Raw genomic sequence first — 23,114 nt, 5'->3', positions numbered from 1 at the left:
GCGAGGGGCACCTTTTGAAGCCATACTGGAGGTGTCATTTCTCATGGTCCCGTTTGTCTGTCAGACTAGTGCTTTCCTTTCAGGGGTTACATGAAACAGCACTGCTGTCTTGTGTAGCCTGCAGAGGGTTCACCCTGAGGCAGATAAACTTGTGACAACACAACACAGACACAGGTACGTTTGCAATCTCTGTAGAGGTCTGATGATTATGTAACACCGCCAAGGTTGGCCGAGCTTTACGTCTTTCAAAAGGGGACGTGTGACGATAACGCCTTCATTTCACTGAGAGGTTTTTGTCAGGAAGATAGTTTCCGAGACGTTTCCATGGGTTTAGGGTTGTAACCTGGATGTCCGGTGGGGGCAGTCCTTGGCCAGGCGATGGGGTCCTTACCCACTGGCTCACATTTCACTCAGTTTCTCTGTTATCGCCACAAGCAATGCGGCAGATGGACTACTGACCATGGAGGGTTCTGCCGGAATTTCCTGCGATCTACCGGTTCTACAACCAGGTGCAGGCCGCCCGCCTGTGTACTCAGAGATGTGGAGTCACTTCAGCATGGCGCAGGGGCTTTTTGGCTCCATTTCTACCTTCCTGTCTCTGTGTGTCAGCAGTGCGGTGGTGGGGCGGATGTCGTGTGTTTCGCCGTAATCCTGTTAGCTGGCTCGCCAACGCCGCCGCCGCCACACAACTGAACAATGGACTCCCCGCCATCCGCCGGCACTCCGCCGCCGTTGCCGCGGTAATCCACCGTGAAGAGAGCCAAGTGGAGACTCGGTGCCTTTGTTTCCTCACGGACCAGAAGGATGAACAAGAGAGAGGGAGGCAAATGAAAAGAGAAAGAAAAACCGGAACAGAAAGAGAAGAAATGTCACTTCCCCGGCAACAGTCGCCAGTGGAAAACAGACTGTAGATCAAAGATCAAAGACCCCCCCCCCCCCCCCCAAAAAAAAAAAAGATATGTGCAAAGGTGTCAGATACTTCATTGTGTGAAGAGAATGTCAGATGATTGGTACAAATTCTGTCTTTTTTAATTTAAACAAGAAAAGACAAGGCATTGCATACCAGGCATTGCAGTGTGCTTATTGACCGACATTTTAGATTCCCAATTCGTTCCTGGACTGAGCTGAGTTGAAGCGATTCCTAAACTCGTCTCATCCTGGTGCCGTAGATAATTACAAGTGATGAGGGAGGAACACGTTTTTAGACACCATATCAAAGCCGCTAATCAGGCCCAAACTAATGACCAAAGCCGAAAAAGCTTCCGACTCGCCAGTCCGTAGAGGTCATCCAGCTGTGTGCGTGTATTTCCACGGTTACCAACCAGCAGCTGCCTCAACCAACAGCAGCCATATTGGTCAGGTCATTTCCTGCCGGGGACAGGCCTGTATGATGCCGCCCCCCACCCCGGGGCTTTTGCTGGTCAACACCGGGTGTCTTCTGGGATTGCCGACCGCCTCACAGCCGCTGGAGTCTTAGGAGCTAAGGTCGGAAGGTCTCTTCATTCAGTCAACTCATGAGTTTCCAAGGTGCTTTCTCTCAGTGTGACAGGGTTTTGCGCAGTACATTTAGTCTTTGTAGACATGGAATCAAAAAAAACTGCTGTATATCGATTGACCGAATGTATGCAAATGCCGTAGTAGTGGAATGCTTTTTTTCCAGTTTGTTCATCCATCTTGCCAATGTTGACATCTGTCTCTCTTTCGTTCGTCTCACTTTCGTCTGTCTCTCTTTCGTCTGTCTCTCTCGCTCTTTCTCTATCCTCTGTCCAGACTCCAGGCTTGGGCCCTGATGTGGATAGAGAATACATGTCCCCCGAGAGTACCATCTACGACTACGCTGCCATCCCTCCAACCGTCCCACAGCCCCAGCCCACCTCCACCCAGTCCAGCCACACACCCTCCACCGCGGCCGCCTTCTTCATCAGGTCAGTCAGAGGCGTACTTTACCCAAGAGCCTTAGTCAATTCTATGCATCCGTTGGCTACAGAGACTCAATGTCTCCCATGTTGCCGAGTTGGTAAAGCAAGACACTTGGTGGGTCAGTGTCAAGGTGGACCAGTTACAACGTGAACCAGTACCAAGTTGGGCCAGTACCAAGGTGAACCAGTTCCAAGATGGGCCAGTACCAAAGGTGAACCAGTACCAAGGTTATCCAGTACCAGGATGGGCCAGTGTAAAATGTATGCAGTTGCTTTCGAGTGTCATCTATACAATTACAATGTAAAAATAATGTTATGTGTCGCCCGATTCACGATCCAATCCGAGTTTACAAACGTGACTAAATCCACAATGGTTGTGTCCTGCTTTTGTTAATAGTTGTTAAAAATCAAATAATAGTTGTGCTGAGAACCTCTGATAGGCAACGTCACGCAACCAAGGAACTGAACAAATTCTCTCCCCCTTAACTGGTTGCTCTGGTTCATGCAGCTAATGTCAAAGCCATGTCAAACTCCCGTGAGAGTTTGGCCACATCCAGAAAATAGCACTTCAGCATTTCCCTGGACACGTTGTGGGACGGTACACGTGGCTCGTGGCAGAGGAATGGAAGGACGTCCTGTCCGGGTGTTGTCTGTTTCAACCTCTCCCTACTGAGTCGAGTCTTTTACAGTACCATCCAAATGGTTCCTTTACTACTAATTTGCTTTACTACTTGACATGAGAAAAGCGTTGGGAGAAACGCTGGGTAGGTTTGTCCAATTTCTGTGTTAAAATCCAGAATGTGATGTCCTCTTGACCTTTGCTACCGTACATCACTTCTAAAGGTCAGAATTGCACTGATATTTCTCTCCATTGTGCCCCTTTCAGGTTAACACAAACAGGAAAGCTGATGCTCTATACCCGGTAGACGCTGCATATGTTTCATGTTAATTGCGTTATCATTTGTTTCTTCCTTCCTGGCCATGGGTTCCTTGTCTACTTAGAAGGGGAAGTCAGGATGCAGTCACTGAGCCTTTTTCCAGGAAGCAGACGTGCTCTGTTGCTGTTGGCAATCCGTTCACGTATAGCTTGTACGTCAAAGATGTCACTGATTGGCGTCTGGGAAATTACTATCCCCATGTTCCCTAGCTAGTGATCACAGCAACAGAAACCAGGCGCAACATTCGAAAAAACAAAAGCCTCAGAGGGAATGATTCTGTGAAGAATGAAGTTAGAGAAACAGTTTGGTAACATAACGTAATAACTGACAAGGTACACATTCTAGTATTTTGGGGTTGTTTAGAGTGCTTCCACAAAAAGGGAAATGTGAATACAGAGAGTATAAGAACACTTTAAAGTCCCAGAGCGAACCAAGGAACTGTGCAGAGAAAGCTTTCACACCCTGACACTAAGAGGATATCTCTCCCATCACTGTAAAAAGAAAACCCCAGAATCTAGGTGGAAGAACATGCCTTGAATGTCAAGCATCTCATTCACTCAAATGCTAGAGTCTTTAATTGGGGGTGTCCTATTTTTGTCCCGGTAAAATAGATAGACTTTGTGATGTATCTTTGTCTCAGGGATTCATTTGGAGAGTTGCTGCAGTAGTGGGACAATGACATATCCCTAATGGCACCCTATTTTCCCACATTAGGTGCACTGTGTAAGAAATAGGGTGACTTGGGACGCAGCAGTATCTCTCCAGTGTCAGTGAGTGGAGCTGTGTGTGTCCTGTGTTGTAGGACCAACACCGTTTAGTCGACAGGTGAATTGTTTTGGTCGTTAGCCTCTTGGCCGACCAAGATTTATTTTTTACTACACATATCTTGGTCTGAATACTAATAGGCTTAGATGAATCCTAGATTCTTTTTTGTACTCGTTTTATCTATGGACAATAGCGATTCCTTAAATGTTAAGAGACAGAGATGAATGTCAGCATTCTGGGATGGATCTCACAACATTTGTGAAAAAGAAGGAACACCTGTCCATTTGGAGATGAGCACTTCCCTCAAATGGAATAGAGTGTGCAGAAATGCAATTTTTTTTCCACCTGATCCTAAGACATCAGCTGTACACAGAAGGTTGTGTGATTCTGCCAGTTGTCAGTGAAAAATGCCCTTCTGAAATATCTTTTGTTATGAAAACGCATTGCCTTACATAAATGCCTGAAAAAGATGCTCTGCCTGACTACTTCAGGAGCATAATGGAGGACGTGTGAAGGGTTGTGTCCTGCTATCTGGATTTCTGGCCAATATGATAACATGACTCCTCTATAATAGCGACTCCTCTGTGATATTTCATAATTTAGTATGCTATTATGTCAGCAGAGAATCTCGGTGCAGGTTGTTGACTAATATAACATGGAAAAATATTTAAAAGTGTCAACCAATTGATTGGTCAAAGGAACTGACTAAAATCTATCAACAAAAATAATAGAAACATAATATATTTCTAGGTCAACATCTTTTATTGTCATAGGCAAAATAAAAATAATGTGAAGCCTTAAAAAAACTCAAATACAAGGTGCAAAACTGAGTCAGGTGTACAAAGGGCTTAAAATAAAACACTGCAATATACATGTGCAAGTACCAGTGTGTAAGAGAGTGTATTGACTCTTTGTTTTACGGTGTACATTTATTTGGCTCTTCTCAGTCAAGTTCTCATAAAAGCTATACATATCCGTACAGCCGAATCTCTAACTCAGAGCAGCCACTTTGAAAAAGCACGAGCTGCCCACGCACAGACCAAATCAATCCACTTCAACGCCATTACAGTGGTTGGCTGGGTTATCGGACAGGATTCATTTCAACAAACAGGCTAGACATTCTCCACCGAAAGGTCAACAACAGCAACCATGGAATATTGGACCAAAAGAGAAGGCCAGCAGTGAGCTGACAGCCTTCACAATACTTCTACTCTGGACTGAGTGTGTGCGCGCTTGTGTGCGTGTGTGCCAAGAGTGTTTGAGAGGTGAGCCATCAAGCCAGTATCTTTGTGTGTGTGTGTGTGTGTGTGTGTGTGTGTGTTTCACACATGCTTACACTGCTTCTGAAAATACTCACAATATGAGGAGATGAAAAAGGAACTGCTGATGTGGTTTAACCAGGGTGAACTTAGCTGTACTATTGGCAGAGTAATACAATGAGGTGGACTACTGGTAGGGTAATAGTATGAGTTAGGCTATTGGTAGGGTAAAAGTATAAGGTGGACTATTGGTAAGGTAATACCAATAGTCCAGTGTGAGGTGGTTGAAACACAATGCATGATATCGTGATATGAACAGAGAAAATGCAACAGTGATGTGTTGAGTAATGGTATTTTCACAAGACTCTCAAAATGCTACAAAGAATACAGTTGAAAATTGTAAGGATAAAATAGTTTAGATCAATGACTGGTTGATGAAAAAGCGATACATATATATGAGTGAAGTAAACAACACTGAGAAACAATGCCACAAAGCCTACAAAAGCCCCTATGTAGAACATTTTTAGAAAGCGTGTTGCGTCGGTGGTGCTCTCTCAAAGCCCCTCCGCTCGCACAACGTTACAGCACATACCAAAGGAAAAGCCCTTCAGAAATCACCAGGCGAGAGACAGAGAGAGAGAGCCTTAAGTATAAGGCCTGCAATCACATCAAAGTCAATCCCATGCAACCCTATCTAAACACACAGAAAGAGAGATATAGAGAACCACTCTCCTTTTATCTGTGAATCTTTGAAGGCTAGATTACCATTACTCTGTCCTGAAAGAAAAAAAAAAACTTGCTCCCAGCGGATTGGCTTTTTGCACCGACAAGCAGATTGTGAGAGCTATGCCAGGGCAAAACCCCTGTGAGTGAACCCCTCAGTGAGAGACACACCTTTCAAAACAGATCACACACCTATCCGACACACCAGCTATCATGGATACAGCGGTTTAGATTGTGCATTCATAGACTGGGAGCATGGCACGCTTTGGATGGCTGAGGAAGAGTGGGAATTTGCACGGCAGGTTTAGGGAGTTGTTACATGGATATATGCTGACGTACAGACCTAAAAATATATTGGTACTGTGGATGTATGAAAGGTTAGGCTTGTTATGATTCATCTGACTGCAACCCATCGTGTGTTCATTTCTTCTCTGTGCAGTGATTCATGACAAGTGTCATTTGTTGTAGGCAACCGTAGCCAGGGAGCTAAAGACAATTGGCCGCTCAGCCCTGAAAACGCCAAGTCCCCCTTGTCCCAACACGGCATGTTTGAGCCCCGGGCATGTGGGAGAACGACTGTGGCCATGCGACGAGTCCTTTTCAGAGGGCGGCTGCTCCGGTTCCGGGGTTTGGATTCCGCCACGCGACGAGTCCGTTTCAGAGGGCGGCTGCTCCGGTTCCGGGGTTTGGATTCCGCCATGTGACTACTCCGTTTCAGAGGAAAGCCAGCGAGGTCAGGGGAGAATTAGTCTGAAATATTTTATGGAGCACTTGCCCTGAACAAGCTGGATAAGAAGTATACAGGAATGAAGCTGAAAGTGTGTTAAACTATTCCCACTGTAAAAGCACCTTGAAGCAGAGCTGAGAATATATTGTAAGGCGTTTTGAATAACATCAAACTAGCAACTGGCCACAGAATGAGAAAGTGAAGAGCCCCCCCCCCCCCACCCCGTTTCAACAACCTACCCCATAACCATCCACGCTTTCCCTTCTCCCTAATCCATCCTTCCACAGCCCTGTTGCCTGCTGCCATGGTAACTTGCTCCGCTGGTCCATTCCAAGGTGCAGAGGTCAGTTGCCGTCCAAGGCTACAGGGGTGACTTTGAGAGAGGTCCTGGCTGTTTCCATGTTGTGTTCACGCTGCATTGCCTTGAACGAGACGGACGATGCAGTAGTTTTGAATCCAGCGTAATTAGCCCAGTTGTAGCCAGGCGAACCAAATGAATAGCAGGGCCAACCTCCGGTTTATTTGTGTAATGAGGATTATGGTCTGAATGTTGGTGTTTCACCACAGCACCACGGTGTCAGCATTTAGTTTGACACAAACAGGAAATTCGAAATTAGACTTCAAGCTGTTATACTCTACTGGAAGCGAATTGTGAATCTTAATGTTCAGACACCTTGTCTATCTCCATTCCAGTGGTCGGGCGGAGTATGCCGCTGTTAGCTCATCATCGCTGATTCTGGGTAAACGATTGTAAGCCCTCTGTTTGCTCTCTGTGATGCCGTTGTATTAAAAGGACCAACCAGCACATTATGAAGACACATTATAAAAATCGGCCAATTTCCTCATGCAAGTTCCGGTGGAACTTACGGCTGAAAAGAAACTACTGCACATCGGTGAAAAAGCAGCCGGTGGTAGGTGTTTTCGGTGTTCAAATGGTTGCTACGGCGACTGCGTCCATTTTGCTGAGCGTCCAAAGTGCCACGACCGTCACTGCTCTGTGGGTGTGCCTGCCGCGAGATAACTAGATGATCCGTCTGAAATGGCCGTGTCAAAAGAACATCCCTGATTAGGTCTCGGTCCCGTGCCCCGTGGAGTGGGGACGTGTCTGATGGCAGGTCACCAGTGGGGTTCGCGTGGAGGGGGGAGGGGCACGGCTGACCGTCAATTGCACCGGCGCAGGCTGACAGCATCTGTTTGTTGATTCCATCACGGTCAGCCTGCTGCTCAGTATTTCCAATGTATGCAGAGACACGGAGTAATCAGAGACAGTGTAGATAACCGCCGCGACACGTCGCTCTGGTGTGTGGTTCACACGCTGACATACGGAAACACACACACACACTTGACCAAACGCGCACACACATCACCAAACAAACGTGCACACACAAACAGCCTAATCATATTTTTGTGTGCACACAGGGCACCTCCCAAAATCTTGGTCTTATTCAGGTCTTTCCTGTTCATTTGGTTGGAGCCCGTGGCGTGTTTGCTGGATCCAAGCCGAGTCGTCTCCTCCTTCACACATCAGCAGTCGTCCACTTGTTATGTCAGTCCCTGACAGTCACTCAATTAGCGTTCTGTTCAGCGATCTGCTCTAGATGGCCGTATGCTCCTACGCTTGTGTCTTCGAACGGTCAGGCAGAATCAGGAGAAGCCCATAGATCCACAATTTATTTGGAAGACACTCATGTAGAACATTTACCTTCTGGTCAGTTTTGAGGGAGAGATTGCTCCTGGCTTGTGGTAATGTGACTGTAGCAACGCGCGACTTGCTGGGTCCGGCCATTCACCGAGGACCTCGAATGGTCCAGCAACACAGGCCCTGTGCTGAAGAGGTGAACAATGGCCCCTCCAGGGAACGCCTGCCTCACTGGGCCTCTGGGATGCCTGGAAGTCCACCAGGGAGGTCAACCGCCGCTGGGCAGTCTGAGCCACTACCCTCAATTCAGGAGCCAGAGACCGTTCGGGAGCACGATCACCCGGACAGAGACTAAAGAGGACCCTCTAACTGCGGGGCCGTCAGACTGTTAAACGCGATGCCCATCTGCCCCGCCTTCGATACCACAGAGAACCCTAGAACCCACGTACACGCGGGCACTCACCTGGCATTCACACCCTCTCCCCTCAGTCAGAACACACACACCGATGAAATCTTTCTCAGGGCACTGACAAAAAAGCCAGAGGTCACACCAGATCTACTTCATGCAACAGTAGAGTTTCTGTAGGACAAGGTCATAGCTCGACGATTCACTTTTGAGTTCACACAATCTCTGAATTTGGGGTGAACTTTGAATTCAGTCCCCCCCCCCTCCCCGCACGCTTATAATAGTCAGGGGATTTAAATACAACTGCGTCTACGCACCGTTTGGTTTTACACGTTCGGGCGGCGTGGGGATGACAACTGAACCACTCTTGCTCTCTTTCTTTGTATTCCTCTCTCTCCAGTCCTGCGCACTCGCTGATTAATCAGTCACACTTTTCTTACCCAGCAGCCCTCAGGCTGCTTGTGTTGATAGCCCGGCGCTGAGACTACGGTAAATAAATAATTGCACGCCACCACGTCAACCCATCCCTGCTGAAGGAAAGATTAATGAGAGACTTGAAGATTTCTCCATCTCGCTTCTTCATTCTCTAACCTCTACCTTACTGATTGTATTTCTTCTCTGGAGTTCTCTCGTTCTTTCAGTTTTCCCAATAACCTCTTGTCTTCTCTGTCTATCAGAATCCAGCCTGCTGATTAGAATTGTAGCCCAATGTCAGTATATAGCATAGAGATTAGAGGGTTGGGCCACTGTCAGTATATAGCATAGAGATTAGAGGGTTGGGCCACTGTCAGTATATAGCATAGAGATTAGAGGGTTGGGCCACTGTCAGTATATAGCATAGAGATTAGAGGGTTGGGCCACTGTCAGTATATAGCATAGAGATTAGAGGGTTGGGCCACTGTCAGTATATAGCATAGAGATTAGAGGGTTGGGCCACTGTCAGTATATAGCATAGAGATTAGAGGGTTGGGCCACTGTCAGTATATAGCAGTATATAGTATATAGCAGTATATATTTCTGCTGTAAACAAGACTGGAAAAGACTGTTAGCTAAATGACTGTAATGTCAATGTAATGTAGCTGTTTGGCGTTTTGATGTGAGTATGTGACAGATGTTAACTTAAAGGGGCTTTGTAAAAACAAATGTGATTTATATGCATTTACATATTGGTACTTTAGCCAACACTCTTCTCCACAATGACTTACAGTAGTGAGAAGCACACATTCATACTTTCCTGTGACACATGATGGAACATTTGGAGAACATTGAGGGTTGTTTGTTCAGTAAATCTACTATTTGTCAATTTTTTTACATGTGGCATGTTTCAAATGTCTCACACACAGTCGACATGCATTTCTTTTCCATATGGGCCACAACAGTAATTATCCCATGTGAGAGACTTCATGTTTGCCCCCCCCCCCACCCCCCCACACTCATAAGACTTCAGGTGTCTCAACTGTTGAGTGAGTGCCCTTGAACAGATTGCCATACTCTCTCCACCTGCTTCCTGCCCTCTCTCTGTCTGTCCCTCTCTCTGTCTGTCCCTCTGTCTGTCTGTCCCTCTCACTGTCTGTCCCTCTGTCTGTCCCTCTCTCTGTCTGTCCCTCTCTCTGTCTGTCCCTCTCTCTGTCTGTCCCTCTGTCTGTCCCTCTCTCTGTCTGTCCCTCTGTCTGTCCCTCTATCTGTCTGTCCCTCTGTATGTCCCTCTGTCTGTCCCTCTCTTTGTCTGTCCCTCTGTCTGTCCCTCTCTCTGTCTGTCCCTCTCTCTGTCTGTCCCTCTGACTGTCTGTCCCTCTCTCTGTTTGTCCCTCTCTCTATTTCTCCCTCTTTTTCCCTTTCTATTCCTTTCTCTACCTGTCAGCATCTCTCTTCCCTTGTCTCTGTCTTCCTCTCTCTCAGTCCCTTTATCTCTCTCTCTCCCCCTTTATCTCTCTCTCCCTATTTCTCTCTCTCCCTGTTAGTCTCCCCCTCCCCTTGTCTCTCCCTCTCTCTCTCTCTCTCTCCCTTTATCTCTCTCTCCCAATTTCTCTCTCTCCCTGTCAGTCTCCTTCTCACCTTGTCTCTCACTCTCTCTCTCTCCCTCTGTCTCTTCTCTCCACACACCCACGTTGCCCCCTGCCTCCACTGGCATGGCTTGCTTTGATTCATGCCGGTCTTTGGCTGCTGCCGCGGCCGTGCTGAGCACCTGTCAGTAACGGCTTCATAATCCACGGTGAAGTGTGACGAGGCACGGGCGCCCGGCCCAGACCCACAGGGGATTTATGAGCGGGAGGCGCCTCAGTGTCGATTGAAAGGGAGAGGGCGTCGGTGCTTGTCTTGTGTTCTTTCCGTGTGCATGAGACAAGGAGTGTGTGTGTTGGAGGACGGGTGATGGGGGTGGCTGACGCGTGTGGTAGAAGAACCTTAATTGCACTACCAACTGTAAATGTGACGAAGACTTGATGACACTCATCTGGAGCACCCGAGTCGTCGGTGAGGCGCAGAGAAAGTGGGCACAAGCAGTTTGTCTTAGTCAGCGGGGGGGGGGGGGGGGGGGGGTGATGGTAGGGGAGAGAAGTGGCGAGAGGGAGTGAAAAGGCTAGTTGCAAGTAGCTGGAAGAAAGCAATGTCTTCATCTCTGTCTGGCTTGATGGGAAGAGATGCAATTACTTCTGACTGTTTCCACCCTCACCGGCAGTGAGTTGCACCAAAAGCTGCAGGATTCATCTAGTCTAGTGGACCAGAGTATTAATTGGGAGTGTAGGTTTTATGTCTTTGACGGGACGGACGATTGGATTGTTGTCTTACTGCCTAATTTTCTCCCAGAAAATCTGACAATATTTCAAACATGAATGTTCAATCAGCGAAAGACATTGGTTTCACTGGAGATTCCACTCTGAATGTCACATCGTCCTTAACTCAGCGGTGATTGAGTCGGCGGGGTCAAAGAGCGTCGGCCTGACTGCCCAGACTAAGGATGCAGACCAGAGTCCCCTTGACGCCGGCGGATGGTTCAGTGTGAACGTCCTAGCTGAAGGTCCTTCCTGGTCGTGTAGTGGATACTCTGGGCCATCGTGACTTAATTCATTGAATTAACAGACAGCAGACTCAAATATGTCAGCAATTTCCGCTTGGTGCCACCGTCATACTCTCACTGTCCCTAGTTCTGTGAGGCCGGACCCAGATCCAGTGCTCAGGGGAAATAAAGTGTTGATTTAATCAAAATATCTTTTCCACATGCATCGTTATAACAACAGGTGTGAAATTCATACCTACAAGCTCAAAGTGGGTGGGTGGTTTGTCAAGAAGTCTACGATCCAGTTGCACGGGGAGGTGTGCCTTTCCCGGGGTCCTGAGCTTAGTGATGAGCCTGGAGGGTATAATGGTGTTGATCGGTAGTTAATAAAAAAACATTCTCACAGGTAGTTATTCCTTGTCCAGGTGGGCGAGGGCAGTGTGATGTGCAATTAAGTCTTATCAAATGACCTGAGTGTGCTTTAAACTGGTCCCATATCGGTTTTACATCTGTGCATCTCAGATCTGTGCACCAGCCTCTAATCAAATTACCAGGATGACTTTAATCTGGTCCCAGATCAGTTCTGTAACCTAGACATCCACTGGCATGCATTAAAACATTTTTCATCAGAGCTTCATGGCAGAATTTAGATTGAGCTGGAAATAATTGGAAACATTCCCCATTGCTTGCTGGCATATTGTAATAACTGTATTCCTATGTTCGTTTTTATACTATTCAAATTAAAATGTCCCCCGTTTAGGCTCCAACTGCTTCATTTATTCTATACCGGCAAAGAGCTTTCACCCTGGGAGTTTAAAGCATTGAGCCAGCGAGGCCAGCGGTTTTGGCAATCATGTTAGTTTGAAAATAATTTGCCTTAATTCAGTGAGCTTTCGGTTGGCTGCAAGCCAGAAATTGTCTCCCTCCTGCCTCTATTCTTTCAATCTGGCCATTTTCTCCCTCTGTCTACCTGTTTTTCCCTGCTATCCCTTTCTTTCGCATACATTCAGATTTCCTTCTTCCCCTCTCTCAGCCTTTCTGTTGTCTCATTTTTTTTCTGGATTTTCAATTCCGTTTTTACCCTCTGTGTCTTTCTCTCACCCTTCCTCACTCTTTCACTCTCTTGCTCTTCCTCACTCTTGCTCTCTTTCTTTGTCTTCCTCTTCTTCACTCTATCTCCCTCTCATTTATGTGACATTCTTGGATGAGAGTTGAACTCTACCTTCAGGATACCATAGAGTACCCGTTCTGCTCTTCGTCCTCTTTCTCTTTATTCCACTCTCTATCACACACTCACACACGCACTCACACAAACACACACACACACAAACACGCCTACCCTCCCTCTCCTTAATTTCCCCCCCCCCATTTCTCCATGTTCCTCGCGTGATATCCAACTAATCCTTGCCTTTTCTCATTTCACACTTCACACTGTCACAGATGAATGCTAATAAGATCACCAGAGATTACCTGCTTTTCATTTTTAAAATGCCTCAGCATTTTAACCTCTATTCAAGGGGCGAGCAGCATAAAAAAAACAAACAAGGCTACAGTGACACTGATGCTCATGTCAGTGTCGTGGGAAGACGAGCAACAATGCAATGTCAAAGAAGGCTGACAGGCAGAAGACAGACACGCCCGTCACGTCAGATGGCTCCAAAGTGTCAGGATTATCACCCCCCCCCCCCCCCCCCCAATGAGTCTCGCAGCTAATGTAACCCGCACGCTGGTCGCACGGTATCTCGCTGCATTTTGAATGGATCACTTTACTGTGCAAGTCGTAGCAGTGAAAGGAGGGTTAGTCAATTGCTGGTTTGATCCCACCGCCTGCGCCGTTTTCCTGGCTCACACCGCAGCCACGGGAACGGCGGGGTGGTCTCGCTGATGAATAGGAGGCTGACGCCCAACATACGACAAGGATCACATTTCCTGACGCCGGACAGAGCGGAGGACAACGGGGCCCGCTTCATCACAGTCGTTGTCACGGCAGCCCTGGGAACGGTCCAACTGTTGACATCACGCTTCGCTCTCGGAGAATCACGTAATGTTGTCAACCCCCGCCAGCACCAACCCCCCCTAACCCCCCCCCCCCCCCTCACCCCGGCAAGCCCAGACATGAAACCACGCCGCGGGGGTGAGAGCTTTGACACAAGGCCGTTAATGGATGCATTGACCGGCGCAACCAAAGAACCCCCCACCCCTCCTGCTGTCCCCCTCCTGTCCCCCGGGCCCCGGGAACATTAGCTTTAATTTAAAATCCTGAGGAGGCCGAACGACACGCGACACGTGAAAGCAGCTGTCGCCAGGAATCAGGACAAAGGCCTGAGCAGGGGGCCAAGCAGCGGCGGCGTTTTGGGCTTGTCAGGTGCGCCGGACGCCCGGCGGGAGGCCCTAAGTGATATCACGGTGTTTTTTCGGTTAAGCCGCCGGGTCTTCTCTCGCAATTATCAGTGACGTGCCCCCTGGCGGCAAAGTCACAAGTCAACCAACCCCCATCTCCCCCCCCCCCCCCCCCGCCCCCGGCATCTGATATCGTATGCATTAGTTGCAGTGTGCCGTTCACGCTACACGGAACATAGAGGACGAAGGACAGAATGGAAGTGATCTTGAAGAGACGGAAAGAGGAGGCCGCGCCATTTTATTTCCTAGCCCACGTCTTTCGCATTAATTAATTCCCCTGATAAAGGAAATAGGGGAAGTACATATAATCCCAGATAAAGGAAATATTAATTTTCCATGGCTTTCTCCGTGAAAAGGGAATAGCTTGTGGAATGAGTTAATTTCATATTCAGTTTAAGTTGGAATCAAAAGTGGGGACATGAAGGAGCGATTCCATCAGACCCTGCATAATTCAGCTAAACCACTGCATCTGTCTCTTGTTGGAGACTTGCTATCTCAATGACTTTCTATCCTGTCAGCTGGGGGGAGACATGTGGAATCTGTCATTCAGACCACACACCTCTCACTGCTTTCAGACAGGTTTAGGCCAGCCGTCTGGATGTGTTTGACGGATCTCAGGAAACGGTGGGGGGGGGGGGGGGGTTCATTAAAGGCCAGAATGATTTTAGGGGGGGGAATGCGATGGGTGGAGGCAACCTGAGTGTCACAGTCACCAACCAAGTCCACACCAACGGTTCACCCCTGATTTATGACCTACTTCCTGTGGATGATGGCGTTACGGCTCAGAGGTCAATCTGCTAGTTCCACAGGAAGCACTGTTTTATAGGACCTACATCCTCATGGGGAGGGGGACGTTCTGGGATTTTATTTTTCGTATCGCGGAACCCTAATGCAGAAGACCAACCTCGACCTCATCAGAGGTGCGTGTTGATTTTTGGTAAGGTTTTAAAACCACCTGTATTCTTCAAATTCGCTTTAAAATGGCGTGCTGCTGGGGCCCAAAGGGGCCGAGAGCAGTGGGACAGGAAAATAAAATGTAGCTGGTTCTAATCCTCGACAAAGGTGAAAATCCCTGCATTTGTGTCCCTGAGCAAGAAGGTTTGGTTACTGTATGTTTTTCTCGCTATTTTCCTACAATGTGGAAAAATTATTTTACCACTGATATTCCTTCACGCAATATACTGACAAATTAGCATATTGGCGTATACATATGTGTCGATTTTGTTGTCGCCTGCCCCCGTGGTGTAGTCTGTTCCCTGTTCCCTACCACAAGCGGTGCCAGCACACCAAATATTTAGTGAATGACGGTGATTCTGACTAGATCATTCAGGCAGCTTCTATAGCACATCTGCCAGAAACCTAAGACTTGAGAAACCCGTGCCTTCAGAGTGTCATCTGGGTTATTTCAAGTCGCCCTCCCAGTCTCTGGCTAGCTGTTGGACATCTATCACAGTCTGTGTGTCACGCAACATACATCAGCCAGTCAGTCGGCGTGGGCTTGTGTGAGTCTGGAACGCAAGACACACTATATGAGTTTCAGGCAGGAAAAGTGAGCTGGCTGATCTGGATTTTGCAGATCCGAAACCCTCTCCTTGGGGAACTGCTCCCCTGCCAGTGAAAAGGAGAGCAAAGCTAGAGGTCAAAGATCTGCATAGCTTTTTTTCTAATATTAGCTATAAACTTTCAGCAATGGAAGAAATTGAAATTAATGAAGACATTGCTCCATATATTTAGAAGATGTAATTTAGTTGATGTAATTTGTGGATTTGCACATTTCTCATGCGATTCCATACAATGGTAAGACCAGAATGGTCTCCACTGATTTGACTGATGTCATAAGTGCTCTTTTCTCTCATCAGACTCACATCAGACTCACATCAGACTCGGTCATCAAAACATCCTCTCCGTTTCTTTTGGAAATGTATTTCAAATGATGCCATAGTGCATTATCTCTGACTTGAAACACCATTTCTCTTGAGGACATAAGCCACCCAAAATTACCACAAGGTAATCCTTCAGTGCTGTTTAGTCTTAGGGAATTTTCGATGGAGGCTGTATTTTCTGGAAATTCTATATAGGCCGCAGCTCCGAGCCAGAAAACCACTTCAGGGCAAACACCCCTTTATTTAAATATTGCATTTGGCTTTCAGGTGAAGTCAAGCGCTCTGTTCACATTGAATTTATATAGATAACTATAGTTCAGTTACATTGCAAGTACACATTGCCACCAAATCCTTAACGAGCAGCGTATCTGTTTAGATCGTCGTCTGTCATTGGAGGAGCTGTTAGAGGTGTGTGGTCTGAAACGGAAACAGTCAGTCTGAAGTTGACTAATCCAACTGGTGCTTGGTTGAGGTGACAACATGTGAGAGGGAGTGTCAGTAAAGCAGTGTCATTTGTTGTTTGCAAGAAGAATGTGGAAAGGTAATTAGCAACGTCTGATGGGGGATTGTGAAATCTGGTGATGAATTCCACAGCAATGGTTGTTTCAGCTTATTGCTGTGGTCAGGGCTGTTGCTCGGGATAAGAAGACCTGCTATACATCTTAAATGTAAACTACTTAAACTATGAAATACTAGTTGAAAATAAAGCGAAGGCTTGCTTTGGGAACTTCTGTAATTTTTTTCCAAGTAAAAATAGCATAAACAGTAATTCTATATTTTTGGCATTGTTTTTCTCAGTTTTGTGGCATCTCATCACAGCAGCTCCACAAGCCATGCTGTTTCACACCCCACCGCTCACTCACCCCAGAAGTTCCCGCCGGCACGCGCACTGAAGGGGAACGCAATTCCTGGCCAACAACCGAGACTGAGCTCACAGGCACTTGACCCGCCACAAGGAGTTAGTAGAGCACGACCAGGAAACAAAGCCCTTGCCCTTCTTGGGACAGTGTTGAGCCATTCTGTCCTGGGCCACTGAATGTTATTTAATTGGTCTTCTTTTTCCACGCATTTTTATGTGTTGTGGGACACGAAAGGGGTGATACACAGAGGGGAGAGCTTTTGCTGAAAGTGCAGAGGGTGGGATTTGAACCTGCACAGCAGCTGTACCTGTGCCCTGGCTTAGTCCACTGTGCTACCCTGGGCAACCACTTTGAGTTTCTGTTCCCTTTTTGGTGGGCGTATAACTGAATATATGACGTCCCTGTTTGTCTTGCACAGTGCCCTCTTCCTAGTTTGAGATACAGTTCAGGTCTTCCACTTCTCCTAAAGAACCAGGCTAAGGATCTAGAGACACATTGATTTATCAGCCTGTGTGGATATTAGTGTCCCGAAACACCCTGAAACACCCAGACTGTCTGTCTGGTGCTATTGTTAGGTCTTTCTAAGACCATTGATTTATCTTTATAAGCCGTCATCCAAACCAATTTATCCATCCCGTCTGGATTTAACCTCTGCCTCCGCTTATCGCCGTCTTTCCATCTCATTCGAAACCCTTGATTAACTGTTTCTGGCCTCTCGGCACCTAAGTTCATTTCTTAGCGTCCTCTTGTTGATCTGCTGTTTTATTTCAGTGAATGGTCTTTCCGCCTCTGGAAACGGTACAGTGTACAGTGAAAGATATAATGCACTCAGTCACTCGCCCATCAGCAAAAGTGTAATTCAAGTGAGCACTCATATTCAAATACGTATATGAACAATACACACACACACACGCGCGCGCGCGCGCGCTGGCGCACACACACACACACTTCACACAGTCAATAGCATACACGCACGCACAACCAAAACGCGCACTAACCAAATCTCTTTGAAGTCCGGCACTATCGGAAGAGGGGGCTCCTCTCATCTTATAAAGTATTCATGATTCAGTGTGTCTGTGGGTCTGTCGGTTTCCATGTGTCTGTCCCTCTGTCTCTGTGTGTCTGTGTGTGTGTGTGTGTGTGTGTGTGAGGAGCACGTAGCCGATCACCAGCAGTTTGCACAGCAGCTGTGTAGTGACACTACGAAGGGGAGGGGTGTAAAGGGGATGGACTGAAGAGGGGAAGCGAGGGAGAGAAAGAGGGTGGGAATAGGTGAGAGAGAGAGAGTCAGACTGAGGGAGGGAAAGACTGCTAAGAGAGACAGACAGAGGGAGGGACGCTTGGACTCCTGCCAGTGTTTCCCAGCAACAGGGAGAACAGGAATTTACTCTTTCCCCACCTCCTAGTGGTTTTTCTCTGGGTTTTTTTTTTCCCTCTCTTTTCCCTTCATCCCAGTCCTGGAGTTGCGCCGCCGTCTCCCAGTGCCTGGCTGTGGGGAGAGAGTGGAGAGAGGGGAGCGGAACGGCGCGGCGCGGCGGGAGAGCACTGCGGAGGTGAAGAGAGACTGAAGGTTCGCCAGAGAAAGGTAGAGAGAGGTGGCAGGAGAGAGAGTTTGGGGAGACGGGAGGATACGAGGAGGAGGGTGTCGGCAGTTAGTGTATGAGGGGTTGAAAGAAGGCAGGCAGGAGTGCCTGGATGGAACCAGAGGGGGAGGACAGTCGTGATTGTGAGATCGGGCTCTTAGAAGGCACATGCTGGGAGTTTACACGTGGCCGAAGGGATCAAAGTGAGGAGGAGAAAAAGAAGAGAGGAGAGGTGTTGGCACAGAAGGACAGAGGATTGAAGAGGAGATGAGGCAGATTGGAAACGGGAGAGGCAAGATGTTTGACCGCGGAGCTGTGGTGACAGAAACACAAACCCATACAGTTTGTAAGACAGGAGAGAACTAAAAGGAGGCACGTTTACTTCCTGGGCTGCGTTTCAGTGCCTGGGGGGGGTTCTGCCGGCCTGAGCTCTGCGTGTCAGTGCCTGGGGGGGGTTCTGCCGGCCTGAGCTCTGCGTGTCAGTGCCTGGGGGGGGTTCTGCCGGCCTGAGCTCTGCGTGTCGGTGCCTGGGGGGGGTTCTGCGTCCTTCGACTGCGGCGGCAAAGGAAAGTGGTGACAAAAAATGGTCCACCTGAACGTTGCACCGGTCCCCACTCCACACTCTCCCGTATCAGCGGAAACTTTGGCAAACTCCCTGTTCCCCTTCGCCGTTTACCGGGACCGCCGTACTCCCCGCCACCTTGGCCGCTGTTGACACATGTTGCGGTGCGCCTCCCCCCGTTCCAGCTCCCTCAACGTTCAGAGCGTAGTCGAGTGGAACCCTGAGCGTTAGTGTGTCTGGCCAATCGGACCAGCCCCTTCTTTGACCTCTGAGAGCGCAGAGGATCACGGACACCCTGACCGACCCCACCTCCCCCCTCGTTAAAAACTATCTCCACCTCTACGCGCTTTCCTGCCGGGACTATGGAATACGCCGGCTCAATACCGGTATGAGTATGGGCGAGCGCAGGTCTCATCACGTCTGCGATTTGTGGCTAGGAACTCAGAACAGATAATGGATTGGAGAGAGCTGTGAGTACAGTGTGTTTATTGTCTATGCTATTTCCGTCCTCATATTGCTGGCTTCATGACGGCGCGTTGTAGCGTTGTGGGAAATTCGAAATGTATTACTCAATTAATTGCACGTTTTTGCGTTCCATTACGTGTGATGTTGCCTCAGCCTACACAAAAAAAAAAAAAGAAAAACTCTGAGACGCGCTCCCTGGCCGATGCCTGTCCTGTCGTGCTTATCGCTGACGGGGTCACTTTTCTGACACCCTGACCCTCTATGGGTGATGGTAAAGGGGGGTCATACTCTTAACCTTTACCCCCTTCAAAGCATTCCATCCGCCTGTACTCCGCTGACTGCGCTGTTTACCACCAGCACGTGCTGATTTAGGTCAGCAGGAAAACGGGTAGAACAGGTGGGCGTGTCCTGCTGTAACCAGACCTGTGCTGCCCCTCCCTCGTGCCATACGCTGTGCCAATGCAGCTGGGGTGTAGATAATGCCTGTAACGGAGATGGGCACAAGTGGTTTTCATCCTCTAGCCAGTTTTGCATTTAAAATTGTGCAACGCGCCATTGTGACAGCAGACCTCCTCTCTGGACCCAAGCCCACATAGACAGAACCGGTAGCTGAGACTGATTAGCCCACATAGACAGAACCTGGAGCTGAGACTGATTAGCCCATGAGAACACCTCAGTTACCTCTGGTCGTTGGTCTTGGGTCAGCTTGGCATTTTCTCCACAGATGGTTTAGGTTTGGACTAGGGGTATGATTTCACACGAGTGGCGGCAGGTGGTGATTGCAGTGCCTGGAGGATGGTGTGATCTCGTGGGTGGGGGCAGGTGGTGATTGTAGTGGCTAGAGGATGGGGTGATTTCACAGGGGTGGGGGCAAGTGGTGGTCATAGCGGCTGGAGGATGGTGTGATCTCACAGGGGTGGGGGCAGGTGGTGATCGTAGCGGCTGGAGGATGGTGTGATCTCACAGGGGTGGGGGCAGGTGGTGATCGTAGCGGCTGGAGGATGGTGTGATCTCACAGGGGTGGGGGCAGGTGGTGATCGTAGCGGCTGGAGGATGGTGTGATCTCACAGGGGTGGGGGCAGGTGGTGGTCATAGCGGCTGGAGGATGGTGTGATCTCACAGGTGTGGGGGCAGGTGGTGATCGTAATGGCTGAGTCATTGTCCTCTAAGGAACTGGTTGGGCCTCTGATACAACCCACAGTCTGGCTCAAGCTCCGTAACAAGCAAAGCAGACATGATTCTCTATTCCACACAACAGAGAAACCGGCATATTCTGCATCGTGTGTATTTATCATTGAGGTGGTAACACTCAGCGAGGCATATAAAAAATAACTATGTGTAACACTTTTTTAATATCATGTCTAACACCTTACTGGGTACCATGGTAACAATCACAGCACCTCCAAAACAAATTGTAATGAAGATAATTACATTTTTTTTTCAAATAAAGTATGAACAAAGTGAGACAATTCTGGAAAACACAGTGTAATTCAATCTGAATGTAACGCTCTGTGGCCCACTCCTAAACAGATAGGCCTCCCATGTGGCACCGCAATCTAAGCCACTCTTGCACCAAGCAGACCGCCGTGGTCTAGGTTTGAGCCTCGATTGCGCCACTAGTTGAGAATTAACTGGCAAGTCCCTGGGGTGAGGCGTTGGCTAACATCGCCCAGGAAGCGATGAGGAATCGTCAGCAGGGACCTCGGGTTGTGTCTAAGGTTTGCCCGGCGAGTGAGCGTGCCCTCACTCGTGTTGATTTTCTGGTGTGAGGAGCAGTGTGGGGGAAGTCAGTAGAACAGCTTGGCACAGGTGCCTAGTAGGCAAGCTAGCCACGGTCTTCAACTCGGGTTCCGTTGGGAATTGTTTTGGATGAGAGAGGGCTGTGATACAGTTGCAAGTGGCGAAACTATGGAATGGAGAAAATGTGCTAAGAAGTATGTTTGAAATGTAAATGAAGTAAAAACAGGTAGTCTAGTGTGGGCGTGTCTTGTCTTCTGGAGTGTCATTGGCTGGAGGTGGGGGGCTTTGTTGTAGCGGGCTCCAGGGTGTGGGAGGGGGAGGGCACCTTTCATAGGCAGTCAAGGTGACTGAGACAGGGGCTTTGTCTTCAAAGGTGGATGTTGTGTGTGGATTTTCCTCCACCCCCCCCCCACACTATTCTGGCTCTTTCTACTGCCCCCCCCCCCCATATATCCCTGATTGCTCTCTCTCTCTCCCTCACTTGGTCTCATACCACCCTCTTCATATATCTGTATCCCTGCTTGCTCTCCCTCTCCATCTCCCTCCCTCCCCCTCCCTCCCTCCCTCCCTCCATCTTCCTCCCTCCCTCCCACCCCCTCCCTCCCTCCCTCCATCTTCCTCCCTCCCTCTCCCTCCCCCTCCCTCCCTCCCCTCTATGTCTGCCCTAAACAAACACTGCAAATATAATGAACTGCAAATGTAAATGTCACACTCTCGCTCCCCAAATACGACGACGCATCCAATTCAAAATCCTCGGCAGGCTTCAGAAAAGACCTGCTGTACAAAGAGACTGTCTTTATTTCCAGTGATATTGTGTCCGAAACGGAACCCTGATGTTCTCAACAGGCCCAAGTGTATAGTGCTCCACTGTGTAGGGTTAGGGTGCCCTTTGTGACACGTCCTGTGTCACCTGCAGCCAGGTCCCTCAGGATGTGTTTGGCGCCGGTGAGTTATGTCTCCACAACTGTACTGTCTCCATGGTCTCCGAGGGGGCGGAGCTTTCTGTCTGGAGCACACACGCGCGCGCGCACGCTCACCCACGCGGACGCGACCTCCCCTCCCTCAGTGGGTCCTGATCGTTCTGTTTCTCCCTCACACACACCAAAAATGCACCCATCAGCCCCAGTTGCGGGCACACACTCACACGCTCACACGCTCACACGCTCACGCACGCCCTCTTCCTGTCTCCACCGTCCGCGTCTGTAGGCTTTCAAGCACACCCTGACACACCTACACACCGCGCACAAACATGCATGTGCGCTGCACCTGAAAGCCACACACACACACCACACACCGCACAGAGAGGCAATTCCCGGAGGCCCCTCTGCCTGTGTCCTTCATGGAGGCTGTAATTACATTGTGTGTCCCTGACTGTGCTCTGGTGATGTGGTTGAAGCAGACAGACAGAATGGAAGAGAGGGAAGTGATTGGACAGAAAGTGATGGAGACGGGGATATGTGAGGGAAATGAGGAGGAAGAGTTGAGAAGCGCTGGGAGCACAGTGTCTTAATGAGCCCGGGCCTGTTTCACATCCACCCCCTGCCAGGACAGACCCAGACAGAACCATCTCTCTCTCTCTCTCTCTCTCTCTATTCCATTCACGGCGAATAACATTTTGTTAAAATTGCGCTGTTCCACAAAACATGTTTTACTGACGTCTCCCTCGCTTTCTGCATCTTTCCATCTTTTTCGTGTTCTCACTTCCTCTCTATGTATAATCCTCTCACACACTCTGTCCTACTCCTCTTTCAGGCAGATTCCTTACACCTTTGTGTTTTCACCCTAAGACTTTCTCACAGGATATTCTTTCCGTAACTACCTGGTATTTACTGGCATTTGCTTGCAATCATCAGTTGCAACAATTAAAGTAATGTCTGAAGTGACGGAGGTGTGTGGGCCGTAACCTGGGAACTTGTATATTTCATTCCTGACTCAGCGGTCAAGGGTGGAGCCTGGCAATTTGTCTTCTTGCACCTCTGCTATTTTCACGCACTAAACACACTGGTCAAGATGTGCTGCGATCTGTGAAGGCTTTTGATCTGGATCAAGGTTTACAACAATACAATTGCACAATAAACTCTGCATAGGTTAACTCACGTGATCTCAAGACTTTGACTTTTCTTTCTGGGAACTCTCCCTTAATCACTTACTCCTTTAATCACTTGCTCCCTTACTCCCTTAATCACTTGCTCCCTTACTCCCTTAATCCCTTAATCACTTACTCCCTTAATCACTTACTCCCTTAATCAC

The 23,114-nt window shown here is 48.5% G+C and overlaps 1 protein-coding gene across 3 annotated transcripts in view; it reads left to right on the top strand.

The window, feature by feature from the left end:
- kif26aa (kinesin family member 26Aa) overlaps positions 1 to 23,114 on the top strand; it is a 100,750-nt gene that overhangs the window by 42,203 nt on the left and 35,433 nt on the right. For 2 of the 3 annotated variants that reach the window (XM_020053710.3, XM_020053709.3), the window contains one exon: positions 1,771 to 1,925. In XM_020053710.3, coding sequence (XP_019909269.3) covers positions 1,771 to 1,925 — 155 coding nt within the window. Of the gene's footprint in view, positions 1 to 1,770; positions 1,926 to 18,604; positions 19,130 to 23,114 lie in introns of those variants that run through there. The other variant, XM_020053711.3, reaches the window with a different exon arrangement.

The sequence above is a fragment of the Esox lucius genome, chromosome 14, assembly GCF_011004845.1.
Source record: "Esox lucius isolate fEsoLuc1 chromosome 14, fEsoLuc1.pri, whole genome shotgun sequence".
NCBI classification, from domain to species: domain Eukaryota; kingdom Metazoa; phylum Chordata; class Actinopteri; order Esociformes; family Esocidae; genus Esox; species Esox lucius.
Note: the sequence above shows the minus strand (reverse complement) of the source record. Positions and strands in the feature narration are given on the sequence as shown.